The 14,931-nt window shown below is 52.3% G+C and overlaps 1 protein-coding gene across 4 annotated transcripts in view; it reads left to right on the top strand.

Moving 5' to 3' along the window:
- Positions 1-10,372, top strand: part of AGO2 (argonaute RISC catalytic component 2) — a 102,633-nt gene extending 92,261 nt beyond the window's left edge. For 3 of the 4 annotated variants that reach the window (XM_040626155.1, XM_040626154.1, XM_040626152.1), the window contains 5 exons: positions 1,883-2,077; positions 4,245-4,379; positions 7,936-8,037; positions 8,902-9,101; positions 9,381-10,372. In XM_040626155.1, coding sequence (XP_040482089.1) covers positions 1,883-2,077; positions 4,245-4,379; positions 7,936-8,037; positions 8,902-9,101; positions 9,381-9,489 — 741 coding nt within the window. In that variant the 3' untranslated portion in view covers positions 9,490-10,372. The remainder of the gene's footprint in view (positions 1-1,882; positions 2,078-4,244; positions 4,380-7,935; positions 8,038-8,901; positions 9,102-9,380) is intronic. The other variant, XM_040626153.1, reaches the window with a different exon arrangement.
- Positions 10,373-14,931: the final 4,559 nt, after the last annotated feature.

Genomic DNA, 14,931 nt, shown 5'->3' with positions numbered 1-14,931 from the left:
AACAGAGTCTCATGGAAAATGGGTATTTGGAGGGGACTCTGCACGCGGCTAGATGTGTCTGAGAAGCGATGAGGTTGCGCTACCCGGAGGCCCAGCCCCACAGGACCAGCTCTGGCAGCAGGGGAGGCCTGCCGTGGGGTGGCTCCTGTCCTGCGGGGCCCCGTCTGCAGCCCCTGGGAGCCTGGGGCCCCTCTGCCCACTGGGGCAGACACTGCACGGGATTCGTGTGCCCACCTTCTTTCTGCTGCACTCCTCTTAGACATTTTTTATCTTTTATTATAAAACACTAAATGTAAAGTAGTTACATAGTCCAGAGTTCAGTGGAGGCCTTGCCCTCGTTCTGCCCGTGAGTTCCGTCTGGGCTTCCGCGGGCTTTGCCTCCCAGGCCCTGCACACCTGCGCTTTGCCCGCACTCGCTGGCTGTCTCCTGCCCTCGGAGGCTGAGCTGGGTCCCCGGGTGCTTGGGTGGGGCAGTGTAACTGCCTTTTGTTCAAGAAGCCCAGAGACATGTACTCAGAATAGTGTGGACTTTAAATGTTGAGTGCAGGGCAAGGGGTGCTCCCTCGGAGCGGTCTCCGACAGGATACCCCAGGGGTATGCACCCCGGCAGCCGAGTGGAGGGAAGGAAGCATCGGGCTCAAGGTTCGTGTCCCCAGCATCCCCAGTGGGGACTCCCAGAGGGACTTCTGGGCTGCTGTGCATTGTCACGTGCCTGACACCACTTAGGGCAGCTTGTCATACCCTCCAGACTCATCAGAGAATATTGGCATTTTCTGAGCACCTACGACCTGCCCAGCTCTGAGCTGGTGTGTAACTGCACTGAGTCATAATCTCATGGGGTAACTGTTAGTTTCCTCAGTTGACATATGAAGTCCAGAAAGGCCAAAATGTATTGCTGAAGAGAAACAGCAGGAAACAGCTGAAGACTGCCCAAGGCTCACAGTTGGGGTCTGCGCCGTGCGGGGGGTCGGGTGCCACAGCCGGCAAGCCCCTGCAGGTAGGGGCTTGGCGCTCTCATTCCTTCCATCACAGCAGCTCTCTTTAGAGCAGTCACAGATGTGTGGCGCCAGCCACGTGCGTGGACAGGGCCAGCCACCATCTGGCCGCCCAGGGCTTCTCTCTGAGCCACATTGGATCCTGAGGTGTGGCTGATCCCCAGCCAGGGAGGCTGGGCCCCCCAGGAGGTGCAGGCTTCCCCAGGGTCCGTTGTGGGCCCCCAGCACATAGGGCGTGTCGTGTTATTCAGGGGCCGTGTTCCTCTGTCGAGTTAGCATTCCGTAATGTGATTCCTCCCCCTCGACTCAGCAATCCAGATATCTCCACTTCCTACGTGGAGTGCGGTTTTTACCTTGTTCAGTATTTTTCAGCCTTTCCTTGTTGATGAGCTAAGAAGAGCACAGCAGAGCACGGGACGTGATGGTGTCTCTTGTGCTCTCGCCATCTTGCACGCTGGGCTCCTTTGGCTTGGCCCTTTCAGGCAACTACATACGTGCCAGCCTGCCTTTGGGATGGTCAGCCGTTTCTGGGGGTCACGAATGTGCACTGATGGGCAAACAGCTTCTCTGGGTGAGCACTGTGCTTTGGAAAAATTAGGGAATCCTCAAATTGCTTTCTTGGGGCTGATTGAACTCGGCCACATCAGGTGACAGGCAGAGTAAAGGTTCGGAATAATTGCCTACTTTTATTAGACACGCTCGGCAAACTTGCATTCTCGGTCCTGTGTTTATGAACAGTCTTGCCCGCATACCAAAAAAAGGTTCGCCTCCGACAGCCTGCTGCCACGTCGCCGTGCCGTGAAGCTGGGGGTGGCGACGCATGGGTCCGCCCCCAGGCCCTTCCGCGGCGCACAGCCAGAGCAGGGGCTCCTCGCTCGTCCCTGCAGGTCGTGGGCAGCATGGACGCCCACCCCAACCGCTACTGCGCCACCGTGCGGGTTCAGCAGCACCGGCAGGAGATCATCCAGGACCTGGCCACCATGGTCCGCGAGCTCCTCATCCAGTTCTACAAGTCCACGCGCTTCAAGCCCACACGCATCATCTTCTACCGCGACGGCGTCTCCGAGGGCCAGTTTCAGCAGGTGGGCGCCTCGCGGTTTGCTCGGTCTGGGCTCTCAGAATGCCCGAGGGTCACCCGTTCGTCCTGCACGGTAGCCTCCTGGGCTCCCCGATGGACACAGTGATGTGGTTTCCATTCTGCCCCGCAGTCCTGTGGCCGTGCGTGGGAGGCAGGCCGGGGGAGAGGCCGTGCAGCCTGCAGCCGGGTGCCCTTCCAGAGGCGTGGTGGTGGGGAGGCTGTGGGTGGGGACACTTTTGTGTCTGGGGGTCACCTCTGTGTGTGGTGGGAAAGACAGGCTGCAGGGTGGAGGCCACAGAGGCATGGTGACGATTCTGGCAGGGGGCCGGGGGGACAGCTGGGCGGGGCCCCCTTGGAAGGAGGGTTCACAGGACCGGCCACCATCCGGATGCAATCTGGGGTTGATGTGTGGATCACGGGCACGGGTGGCTGTCCAGAAGGCAGGGGTGCCATCAGACGCAGGGCAGTGAAGAGGCGAGGCAGCGGGTGTGGGGAGCTTGTTGCCATGCTCTGCTTCCAAGCACCTGCGTTACCTCCCTGTCACGGTGACCCGTGGTTGGCACTGAACCTGTCCTCGCCCAGCGTTCGGGAGCTCAATGCCCTGAGTCTGTCTCCTCCACATCGGTCCAAGCTGATTACACTTCCGCCCACTGCGGCCCAGCACACGCTTCACTGGAGATTAGCAGGGAAGGCAGAGGATACAGGGGCGCATGTCTGATCCCGTGGGAGACCCGCCAGGACGGAAGGTGTCCCGAGGGCTGCGCTAGTGTGTTTCGGGGGCCGCGGGCCACCCAGACACGTAGGCTGGAGAGCGCCTGATTGGGCAGAAGCAGGATTGCCTGGACCTCCCTGCTCCAGGGTGGGAGGCCCTCAGTTGGCAGGAAGAGCAGAATCGACACTCTGGCTGGGGCCTGCTAGAGCTTCTGCAGGAGGCAGGGCTGGTAGCTCCCGTGTTGTCCCCTCTCAGGTCCGAAGTCCGGGGTGTGCCAGCCGACCTGGAAGACACCTCTTGTGCGAAACCTCTTGGGTTCCCTCAGTTGAGAATGTTCCCCTCTTTTGTGCCCCTAGCCCCTCATCCCCTCCCACAGCCATTCCTGCTGGGAGGGGTCTGTGCCATCTGGGTTGATCCCTCTGGGAACGTAGCCCACGCCCCACAGAATCCCCACAGCTGGCGCTTCTCAGCCCAGAACCCCAGACACTTTGCAAACATCGTAACACGACATTTAATTTGGACAGTGGTTAAAAATCTAAGGTGTGTGGTCCCTATAATGGCCTCATTACAGCGTGGTGGGTTGTTTGCCTGTTTCTCTCTGACACAGATGGTGAGAACAGTGTCTTACCGTGTTCGTACCCCGACTCCCAGGGGCTCACGTGCAAGCGCGTTGGACGTTACCTGAGTCTTCGCAGCAAGCCTGCGAAGTAGGATGTTCCCATTGTAGAAGTGAAAAAAGCTGGGCATCAGAGAGGGTCCACGGCTTTCCCAAAGCCACACAGCTACATGGTGGTAGGGCTAGGGTTTGAACTCAGGTCAAACTCCTGAGCCAGTGTTCCGTCTCGGGGTTCTCTCCCTCCTCTCCAGTACGGAAGACAGTTGTTGAATTGATTTGTTCATGTGTACGTGTCCCCCTGTGCCTCACTGCTCCTGTGCAGGGTGAGTGCCGTTTATGGAGCACTTAGAACATTCCAGAAACTGTGCTGAGCAATTTTATGCATTATCTAATTTAAACCATTTTACTATGAAACCTGGGTCTCGTCTGCTCAATTATATAAATGAAAAAACAAATGCAGGGGCGCCTGGGTGGCGCAGCAGTTAAGCGTCTGCCTTTGGCTCAGGGCGTGATCCCGGAATCGCGGGATTGAGCCCCACGTCAGGCTCCTCTCCTGGGAGCCTGCTTCTTCCTCTCCCACTCCCCCTGCTTGTGTTCCCTCTCTCGCTGGCTGTCTCTCTCTGTCAAATAAATAAAATTAAAAAAAAAAAAAAAAAAAAGAAAGAAAGAAAGAAAAAACAAATGCAGAAAGGCAAAGTCACACCGCCGATCACAAGCTGCTGAAGCCGGAAGACTGAACTGAAGTGTTTGTCAAATAGCGCGTGTTATTAAGGGATTCATCCTAAGGTAGAAAGAGGCCGTAAAAAGAGAATCTTCCTTGAACAAGTCTTTTCTTACCCTCAGGTTCTCCACCATGAGTTGCTGGCCATCCGCGAGGCGTGTATTAAGCTAGAAAAGGACTACCAGCCGGGCATCACCTTCATAGTGGTACAGAAAAGGCACCACACGCGGCTCTTCTGCACCGACAAGAACGAGAGGGTGAGGCTCTGGGACTGAAGGAGTGGCCGGAGTTCGGCGCTAGGCTGCGGGGCCGTGAGGGACACGGGGCTCTGCTCAGCCCTCACCCAGAGCCACGTGCAGAGGGGCCCGTGCCGACACTGCTGCTGTCCTGGGTTTCTGGGGAGACCCTGTCCTCAGAGGGGCTGCATGGAGAACCAGCCTTAAGCACTGGAGGAGGGCTCTCCTCAGTCCGGTGAGACATTTGGACCTCTGAAATCCCACAGGCCTGGGACAGGACTGGGCAGGAGATATCATTTGTCCAGTAAAGAAATTACCAAAGATCTGGCTCTGAAAAAGGCCGTGGCAGCCATGGCAGTGGGCAGAGTGGGTGGGATACCGCCAGCTGGGGACCCTCGGGGGGAGGTTGGAGTGCTGAAGGTGGCCCCGGGGACCCCAGCCAAGGGGGCAGCTCCCGGGCACCCAAGAGTAAGAAGAATGAGCATGAGAAGGATGCGAGGTTTATAGAGAAACTGCTGAGAAATCGCCACAGTTGGGAAAGGTAGGGGTCTTCCAGTTAAAAGTATTTTCCATGTTTCCAACAGGAGAAGTAAAAATAACCCTACCCATAGACTGCTGTCCTAAACTGCACAGCATCAGGTAGCCGCCTAAGAAAAGGGACATTCCCAGAAGGGAAGGAGACACTACACTGAGAACCAGCAGCCCTCCCATTGCTCAGTACCCACGCGCCAGAGAAGGCACAGCAGGGGAGAGATGCTGATGGTCTAAATGAAAGACAAGATACAGATTGCTAGTGAGAGAAACTTCGTCACAATCACAGGGATGATCCAGCAAGAAGGTCTCACAGCTGCGAGCTCGGATGTACCGAATGCAGTGACCTAAAAATAAGTAAAGGGAAAAAATACAGTGAGGCAAGAAACTGACAAATCCCCATCAGAGACGTGTATTTTAACACACCACGTCGGAAACCGGAGCAGGTACAAATGAGTAAAGGCTGGGAACTGGAAGGGCGAAATGACCAGGCCAGATCTCGCGGTTAGAGGCCAGCCGTCGACAGTTGAGTTCCCGTGGAAGGCATGTGAAAATTGCCTTGTACCTGGTCACAAGGAGATCTTGGGAGATTTGCAAACCCCAGTATTGGGCAAACTACATTTTTTTTTAATCATACAATTAAATTTTAAATCAGCAGTAGAACTAAAAAGACATTTAAGAAAGCCTGAAATTTTAAATTCACTCCTAAGTAGCACACGCATTAAACATGCAAAGGAAATAAAAATTACGAAGTAATCAGAACTGAATGAAAAGAGAATTTCATGTCAGACTTTATGCAGTGCAGCTGAAGCAGTTCTTGGAGAGAAGAGGACAGATTTAGATACATCGGTTGGAAAATAAGAAAGAGAACCATCCAGTGAGCCTGAAGGTACAAGGACAGAAGAGCTGCCAGTCCTGGGCGTGGAGGGAAGGCTGAGGAGTCCGTGTGCTTGGGCTCCCTCCCTCCTCTGCCTATAAACTGTCCCGGCCAGGAGTCACGAGGGCTCAAAGTCGGCTTGTTCCTACCCCCCAGCCCCACTCAGAATGGAGATAATGAAGGAGAAGAAGACAGAGCCGATTAACACACAAAACCTGCTTCTTTGAGGCTGGATAAACCTGGCAAGACTCAACACTGAAAAAAGAGCATACTTGTAACAATATTAAGAGCAAAAAGAGGACTATGACCCCAGAAGGGGGATGTGTTACTTAAATCATTATGGGATAGTAACAGCTTTATGCTGATAGATACATTAGAAGAGTTAGAAGAAATAGATACAGTTGTTTGTGGAATCACGCAAGTTACTAAAATCAGCTCCAGAGGATAATCTAATCATCATTTCCAAAAGGCGTCAGGCCCAGAGAGTCTTACAGGCAAGCTTCACCAAACCTTCAAGAATAGATGATCTTAACGTGTGGCAGAGAGTAGGAAAAAATAAACTGCTTAGCTTATTTTGTGAAGTTTATCCAGATTTTTATAGGCAAGTTTTACCAAACCATCAAAGAATAATCTTACAAAATTTTTCAGAGAATGGAAACGTTGGGGGGAGCTCACGAAGTTATCCTGATGGCAGCAAGTGTTGGCAAGGATGTGGGTGCTGGGCCGTGGTCAGGAGCACGGGTCTGGAGCCAGACAGCCTGGCTGTAGGCCACCCCTCAGCATCCGGGCTGCATGACCACGGGTGTCAGGCTCTCTGTAGCACCTTCCTAAGGATGTTGGGAAGGTGAGCTGAGCTAAGACACTAAGCACTTTGCAGCGTCCTTGGTACAGAGGAAATGCATGATTATGAAGACTCGCCTACACTTTCAATGGGAGTGCAGACTGGTGAGCCAGCTTGGACGTGAGCCCTGGAGAAGCCCTCCTGCGTGTGTATAAGGAGACACGTAGAAGAATATTTCTTGCAGCATTGTTTCTGATAGCAAACACTTAGTCTGTCTACTGACAGGAGGAAGGGTTGTGACGGATTCCTCTCCTGGTGTCATGCACAGCAATGACCAGGATAGACCATATGTGTCACATGACTACATCTCAAAATTGTAAATACTGAACACAAACAGCAGGTAGCAGAATGTATGATCCACGCGCACAGTCTGAAGACCTGCGAAGTAACAGTACAGGGCTAACGGAGACTTAACATGTGCAGCACAAAATAGAAGTACAGGTGGGAATGATGGGGTCTCAGTCGGAGACGCCACAGGGAAGGGAAGCGGGGGGGGGGCACTGTTTGCAAACATTTTACTTTTAAAAATTAGAAGGTGTGAAAAAGGTTGGCAAGAAGTAAAACACATCCCTGAAGGTGCTCGGGAGTCACCCCGGGCTTTCTCTTGCGCGCGTGTATATTCGAAAGTCACATCACTAAGAGGTCAGCAACTTCCCGCTCACGGGTCTGGTTCCAGAGCTTCAGCGTCGTTGCTGCCCCAGCAGCAGCAGCTGGGTGTTCAGCGACTTCGTGATCCTGGAACGTACACTGGAGAGTTCGGTAGCGTGAGCTCATCTGTAGCCCAGCCCACACCCCTGCTTCTCGGGTGGTCTCTGGGGGAAAAGCGTGCCCCTTTGGGCGCTGGTGATCGAGCCAGCGAGTGTGGGCGTTCCTGACGGCCTTCGGGGTGGCCTGGCTCTTCTGCCTGGACTGCTCGGTGTGTGTGTGCGTGGACACGGACGATGACCCGTCAGGTGTCCACCGTGCATGGTCTTAGATTTGTATGTCGGTGACCTCAACAGTAACGAAGGAGCCCTTCGAGCATTACACACAGATTGCTCAGTGAAGGGAACACAACTGCATTTCTCTCCTGAGCCTTTACAAGATGTGGGGACAGAGCACCGCAGCCCTCATAGGACAGAACTTAGTTACTTCTAGGGGTCAGTATTTGTGAAGTTCTTAGTGCTGTCATGCTGAGCAAATGTGTTCGCCAACTTAAAGACTAAGAGATGGGGCCGCCTGCGGTCAGGCAGGACCAGCATCAGAAGCAGTGAGGGCGAGGCTGATGTGCTTGCTTGCTTTCCATTGTTGTCCCTGGACATGTCTAATGGGTTCCTGTATTGCCGAAGGTTGGGAAAAGTGGAAACATTCCAGCAGGCACAACTGTGGACACGAAAATCACCCACCCGACCGAGTTTGACTTCTACCTGTGTAGTCACGCTGGCATCCAGGTAAGGACTGAGGGTCCCCGCTGGGCAGTCTCCGTGTCTCTGCGACGTGGTCCACATGCTCCGCAAACAGTCGCAGAGCGCGAGCCTCGTGCCAAGCTCTCTGGTGGGCGCGGTAGGGGAGTTGGGCAGGTAGTCAGGGAACAGGTGAGGGTGGGGAGTGTGGGGTGCTGGGAGGAAGGACCCACTGGCATGCTGTCATCAGGGTTCCCATTTTATTTTTTATTTATTTATTTTTTTTAAGATTTTATTTGTTTATTTGACAGAGAGCGTGAGAGGGAACACAAGCAGGGGGAGTGGGAGAGGGAAAAGCAGGCTTCCCGCCGAGCAGGGAGCCCGATGAGGGGCTCGATCCCAGGACCCTGGGATCATGACCTGAGCCGAAGGCAGACGCTTAACTTCTGAGCTACCCAGGCGCCCCCAGGGTTCCCATTTTGGATAAGATGAGGTCAGGCGGAAGGAGTGCGTGCAGAGGTGCGCTGGTGAGGCCCCAGGGCGGCCCATGCGCACGGAGCGTCATGAGCTAGCTGAGACGGGAGCCGTGACGAGGCCGCGGGAAGGGCGGCAGGTGACGGAGGTGCTGACTCAGAATCAACTCCTGCCCACCTAGTGGGGTTCGGCCTTGTCTCCCGCCACACACGTTTGCAGGACATACAGGGAAGGTCACCATGTGGCCCACCGTCACCTCATGACTCCTGGCCTCTGTCGGTGAAGAGGCCCATAGGTTTTTGCCCCTAAGCGTTCTCCCACAGAGTCCTTCGTAAGGGGGCTGACGGACGCATGGCTTAGCAGCAGCGCCCTCGTGTAGGTGAGTTCTGGACTTCTCGCTCGCACGTTCACTCCTCTGATCCTCTGATCTGCTTTTAGGGAACAAGCAGGCCTTCCCACTATCACGTGCTTTGGGATGACAATCGTTTCTCTTCCGATGAGCTGCAGATCCTCACCTACCAGCTGTGTCACACCTACGTGCGCTGCACGCGCTCCGTGTCCATCCCGGCGCCAGCATACTACGCCCACCTGGTGGCCTTCCGGGCCAGGTACCACCTGGTGGACAAAGAACATGACAGGTGAGTGGTGTGCCTTTCCTGGCGGGGGGCACGGCAGGGGTCGCTTCTGAAACCGGCTTTGGCAGCTGCATGTTCAAAATGAGAAGCAGGGGGGCCACGACGGCTGGAGCCACGCGTGACACAGACACCCAGACGGCAGCATCTTCACCGCCTCCTGGTAGCCGCGTGGCCACCTCCCCAGATGGCTGGCGCCTCGTCTTAACTTAGTTACCAGTGCACTGCCTCAGGGTGCGTTAAAGGCTGCACTCTCTCTCTCTGTCTGTCCCTCTGTCCCCGCAGTGCTGAAGGAAGCCATACCTCCGGGCAGAGTAACGGACGAGACCATCAAGCGTTGGCCAAGGCAGTCCAGGTCCATCAGGACACGCTGCGCACCATGTACTTTGCTTGACATGTTTTAGTGTTTACGATTGTGTACCGAGTTGGATTCACATGAGACCAGCTACACTCAGACCAACAGATGCCCAGCCCTTCCGTGACAGCCAGCATCGAACATGAGACATCATTGATTTTAGTAGATTCTCCATTTTCCAGAATGCCTTCCGTCCCAGATTTCAGACTTGGATTTTGAACTGCAGACCTGTATGAGACCCCATTGTCGCAGGAAATATGGTTTGCCAAAATCTATAAGCTGCTTATTAAAATAGAGTCCCGTGTTTCCTAAAAATCTCCTAAAACCAGTCTATGAACTCAGGGCTTTAAAACATTTTTAATTTATTTGGTCATTCAATTTACTTGTTTTTAACACATGATTCTCTATGAAATTGATGGGCTCAAACTAGCTGTGAACGTTCTCGGAGAGCGAAAGCAACAGAGAGCACGGCTGTGGTTTTAAAGCCTTGAGCATTCTGAGGTGGTCACTAAAGTTTATGTGAGAGTGATACTAGTGTGCTCCTGACAGGGCTGACACAAGCTCTTCGGGACCGAGGGCAGGTGGCCCGCCAAGGCGCCCACCGGCGTCTTGTCCTGCCACTGCCCGCCTTTCACTCAGCTTGAAATAAGGAGCGGGGGCAGAAGATGGGCCGTGTGTGTTTACAACATTTATAGGTCCAGAGAGATTGGCAGACAAGTGCCATTTTAATAAAAATTTATTTAAAAAAAGAAAAAAGACAATATGCCGACAGTCTAATCATAAGATTTGTCCTATAGGACTGTGACATTTATTTTCCAAAGTTTCTAAAGAATACGGGTCTGTGGTGATAAATACAGTACAATCCTTTTTCACTGTTATGTCTTTAATGTAAGAGAAAAATATATATATCTGGTTTGCAGTATTCATGTGATAGATAGATGCTGTTTTTCATTTTATTGACTACGGGGTGCTTACTGTGATCTGTTTAGCATATCAAGAGTGTTTTGGAGCCTGGAGACTGGACCACCTCCTGTGGTTCTCAGTGCTGACATGCAGGAGTATGCAACTGAGTCAATGTGACCGCCACCCGCCTCCCCCCGCCTAGATCGCGTAGCCTGTACCTGCAGGAGGACCGAGCGCAGGCGCGGTGGCCGCCGCCCCACCTCCTGTCCCCGTGTGTTGCTCAGCCGATTAAGCACAAATGGAATGTATTTATTCTTCCATTCCTGGGAAACAAGTCTGTGGGTCAGAGTGTACCTCTGTGTGTCTGGTTCTGTTAGACGAGTTTCGTAGGATCTATGCACTGAAGCGCGCAGAGAGCTGGCGAGCCCCGCTCGGAGGTGGCTGACTGCAAAGCCCGCAGAAGAGATTTGCGTTCTGGGCCCCAGATGTGGGTTTGCCCACTGAGAAACCGTTGCACTAAGTGCGATGCCATGGACAACGTGAGAAGGGTAACAACGGACAACTCTGTTTGTGCTGAGTGGGCTGTTTGTTTGTCCCCGTAGACACTTTCTTAAAAAAATCAAATCCACGTTCAATGTAGAGATTCTGGGAAGGAGACGAGCCTTCCCCTAGTGCTGCTTTGTGCTCTGTCGGTTCCCCTGTCCCTGCTGACGGCCCTCCCCGAGCCCAGCCTCACATTTACCTCGGCACTGCGGCGGAGCGGGGGTCCCGACGGGGCGCCTCGTGCTGGAGAAGGCGCCCGCCTCTGTGGTCCTGTCTGCCGGCTCGGGGCGCGGGAGGGGCGGGGAGCTGCGGGCGAAGCTGCAGTGGGCGCTCGGCCTAGGTTTTGGTGGCGGTGACAAAGGGGTGACTATTATTTGTGAAGATACATACTCGGCGTGGTGTGTGCGTGTGGGTGTCTTACTAATGGCATTAGCCTCTTCTTGCTGTATCTTTTTTGTTTTGGGATTTGTTTTTTTGGTTGGGTTTTTTTTTTTTTTCCTTTACTTTTTTTTTTTCGGTCTTTTTAAATGAACAGAAGCCTGAGATATGTTGCAATTCCCTGTCATTTTATTGGCAAGTGGCAATTTCTCCTCTTTTCAGAAGGATACCAGTACACTCTTGGCCTCAATTACCAGGAGCGTTCAAAGTAAGGAGGGAATCTTTTCACGAATACACTTCTGAAATCTGCGATTAGGTTAGTTTTCAGCCATTTTTAGGGTCATCTAGAGCCATGTGTCTCAAAGGTGTGTTTGCGCTCCCCGCAGCAGGGTCCCGGTGGTCAGGCGGGCGGTGGTGCTTGGCGAAAATGCCGACTCCCGGATCCGATCTCCACGGCCGGGGCCGGGTGTCTGTATTTGATGCTATCAAGCAGGGCTCCGGGGCTGCCCGAAGTCCGCGGACCCCGATCCAGCGCGTCCCGAGGAGTCCTCTCCCTCGGGCTCCGGGGGCCCAGCGGGCAGCGCAGGCGGAGGCTCGCTAAGCTAACCCCCGGGAAAGATCGCAAGCTGGCGGAAAATTAGACCTAAAATGTTTTTTATTCTTTTGAAGGAAAGGTTTTCCTTTTAGTGGGCCAAAGTACTTTGAGAAGGGTACTTTTTATAGCCCTCTGCTTGTTTTATAAAACTTTTAATACTAAAAGCATTAATAGACCAAACGTCTCCAGCTAGGCTAGCTGCATACCTTTGTACACATCTGATGATTCAGAACTCAAATGGCTGTAGTTACAATTTCTCAGGTAAATAATTGTTTCCCCAAATTTCTACCAGCCCCCGCCCCCCATTATTAGGATAAATTTTGAGACAGCATAAAACCTCAAAGTGCAGTAGACTAAGTCTGAGCCCCGTTCCTGTGGAAGCCCAAAGGGGCCCTCGGCCATCTCTGACTGGGCTTGTTCCCACCCCAAGGGCTGCCTCGGCCCGAGTGGCCCCAAGAGGGCTCCCAGGCTCCCAGGGGAGCTCTGTCCTCCGCCTGCGCTGGGTCGCCCAAGGCTTGGGGCCCATGCAGACTTGAGAGGCGTCTGCGCGCTGGCTTTGCCCTACCCCACTGTTAAGTAAGGTGTGCCTTGGTTTAAGCAAACTGAATGTGAAAATTATGATGCAGAAATCTGGATTCATTTAAAAGAAAAACTGGGATTTATCTCATCTCTTTAAAAGAGGTCTCCCAATCAGATTCTTATACTGGTACTCTTCCTAGATTTTAAGATGTTCACTTTAAGAAGAATGACCGTTCCCATCCCTTCACCACTGTCCATTCTGTCTGCCCCGCCGTCGCCCTAGTGGCAGAGTGATGAAGGAAGCCCAGGGAGGTGCGGACGGCCACGCGTTCTGGAAGCATCCTTCGGTGACGCTGAGATTCCATCCTGTCTGTGTTCTCCAAGCTCAGACTTTCCTAGTTCCGATGCATTTTTGTAAAATTGGGCATACCTGACTTTTAGAAAGGGATTGTTGGGTTTGGGTTTGGGTTTGGGTTTTGAGACGTCTTCACATATACTCTTGTGATACGACATTGTAGGGTCTGCTTTTACTTTTTAAGGTGATGTTGTGTTTCGGTAGTGTTCTCACACTCCCTCGGATGAATGTTTGCACTCTAGAGCCCCAGGCAACCCCTGGCCGCTGGGCGGGCTTGCCCGAGAGGGACGCGCGGGAACAGTGACGTCCATGCTCTGGGAGGCTGGCCGTGGTCACTGCAATTACTGATGTTTACCCCTGGTTATGGAATGCTCGTTGGAAAAGACAGTTTGAGTTCAGTTCCTACAGCAGGGTTGGGGGGGTGGTTTTACTGATGTTATGTTATATGTTATTTTTATTGTTGTGAAATGCAAATGTTGGTATTTATTTTTTTCTTTCTGCTCTGGCTCGATTTGGCCGATGCGGCTATCCCAGTGCATGTGGTACCTGATGGGTATGATAGAAATTATTTCCCCCAACTTTTATAAATTGCCTAATGTTTACCTGCAAGTTTGCCGGATGATTTATTTTTGAAAGCCACAAATGTAATTTTTCTGGATGAATTGTTTTTCTTATATATGCAGCAATGTAATTTTACATTGATCTGCAGGGTGATTTAAATTTTATTTTTACAAGGCAGTTTTTCAGTCAAATTCTATATTTGATACAATATGTTAAGGGTAGACCAGCCAAGCGTCCTGCCGTTGGGACACCAGACTGTCTTGGGGGAAGCCCGGGGGGCTGGGACGGCTGCTCTCGGTTGCCCGCCGTCACGGAAGCACTTGGCTTGTTTTGTGACGCTGTCAGGATCTGGATGTTCCCCTTCAGTGGGACTTTGATCTGGTGGACAGTGAAAAGGATTTCTCATGGGCATTTTCCTACACCTAAGGCAGTTCCATTAGGAGGAGCTTTAGAAGTTGACATAATCCAGACAGTGGACAATCCCAGTGGCCCAGACAAGCCATAGAAATCTCCCTGTGACCTCTCTCTGACTCGTCTCTCACGCTCATGAGAAAGGGATGTACAATAAACAGAAACTTCCTCAGTGTTTGTGCGCCTCACTTTCAGAATGCAAATATTTTATTTATATTTTAAGCCCTTCCCCAAAGTAACCAAGAAGATTCTCTCTGGTTGCCCGGCCTGCGGGCTCGGCGGCGGTGACGTGTTTTCGGCGTAGGCACGGTGCACGTGCGCTGTGATGGGGCTGTCTGTGTTACACACACATGCGGACTCTTTTGTAAGGAAAATTTTCAACTCAAAATAATTGCACTGATTTTTCGACAACTTCCTTTTTATTATGTCCAACTTTGCATCTGCTGTACTTGTCTGAAATGATTGTAAATAGATTTAGGTTAGCAAAAATGGTATGAACACAACATGTCGCATTGTTGTAGCAGGACTGCCATGTTTTCAGTATTACGTGTGAGCACTGTGTGGACTCCGCTCTGCCTCCGTAGCCATGTGTCTGTTGACCATTCATGAAGGACAAATTAGCCTCGTGCTCTTGTTTCTCGGAAAGGAAGTTCGAAATCTATTGAGAGTCTGCTCTCCCCTTGAGGTCTGAAGATTTGATTTTAAGAGGATTAATTATAAATCCTTTGAACACTTTTTTGGGTCTGTTTAATTCCTTGTTGTTTTCCATGGCTCCTTAATGCATTTTCTTCTAGTCCCGTCCAGCATCTGACGGTCTGGTTAGGAAGCATCTGTGTGGCCCATGTGAATAGACCGCTGGCGAGGGCCTCCCTCACTTCTCTTTGGTCAGCCATCAGTCTGAAGCCGGGAGATTACTGTGGTGTCAAAAGTGTCATTTGCAGCGTAACCCATAGATGCTAGAGAGACCTGGAATCCAGTGCTGTTCCTTTATGCCTTGTGATCTTGCTAGATCAGAAGTATGTGCTCCAGCCCACAGTGTGTAACCGCGGTCAGGCTACCCAGTATCGGACACAAAGGAGCTCTTTAGACCCAAACCGGTCATGAGCGTGTGTTCACGTAGCGTCGATGCCATTGTGCCCTCCCTGATGCTTTTTTGGTTACATTTTGCCATTTTATTGTCTAAAGTGAATGTATTGGCTTAGCCAAATCACTACAG

Source organism: Ursus maritimus, unplaced genomic scaffold (assembly GCF_017311325.1).
Source record: "Ursus maritimus isolate PB19 unplaced genomic scaffold, ASM1731132v1 scaffold_9, whole genome shotgun sequence".
Taxonomy (NCBI): domain Eukaryota; kingdom Metazoa; phylum Chordata; class Mammalia; order Carnivora; family Ursidae; genus Ursus; species Ursus maritimus.
Note: the sequence above shows the minus strand (reverse complement) of the source record. Positions and strands in the feature narration are given on the sequence as shown.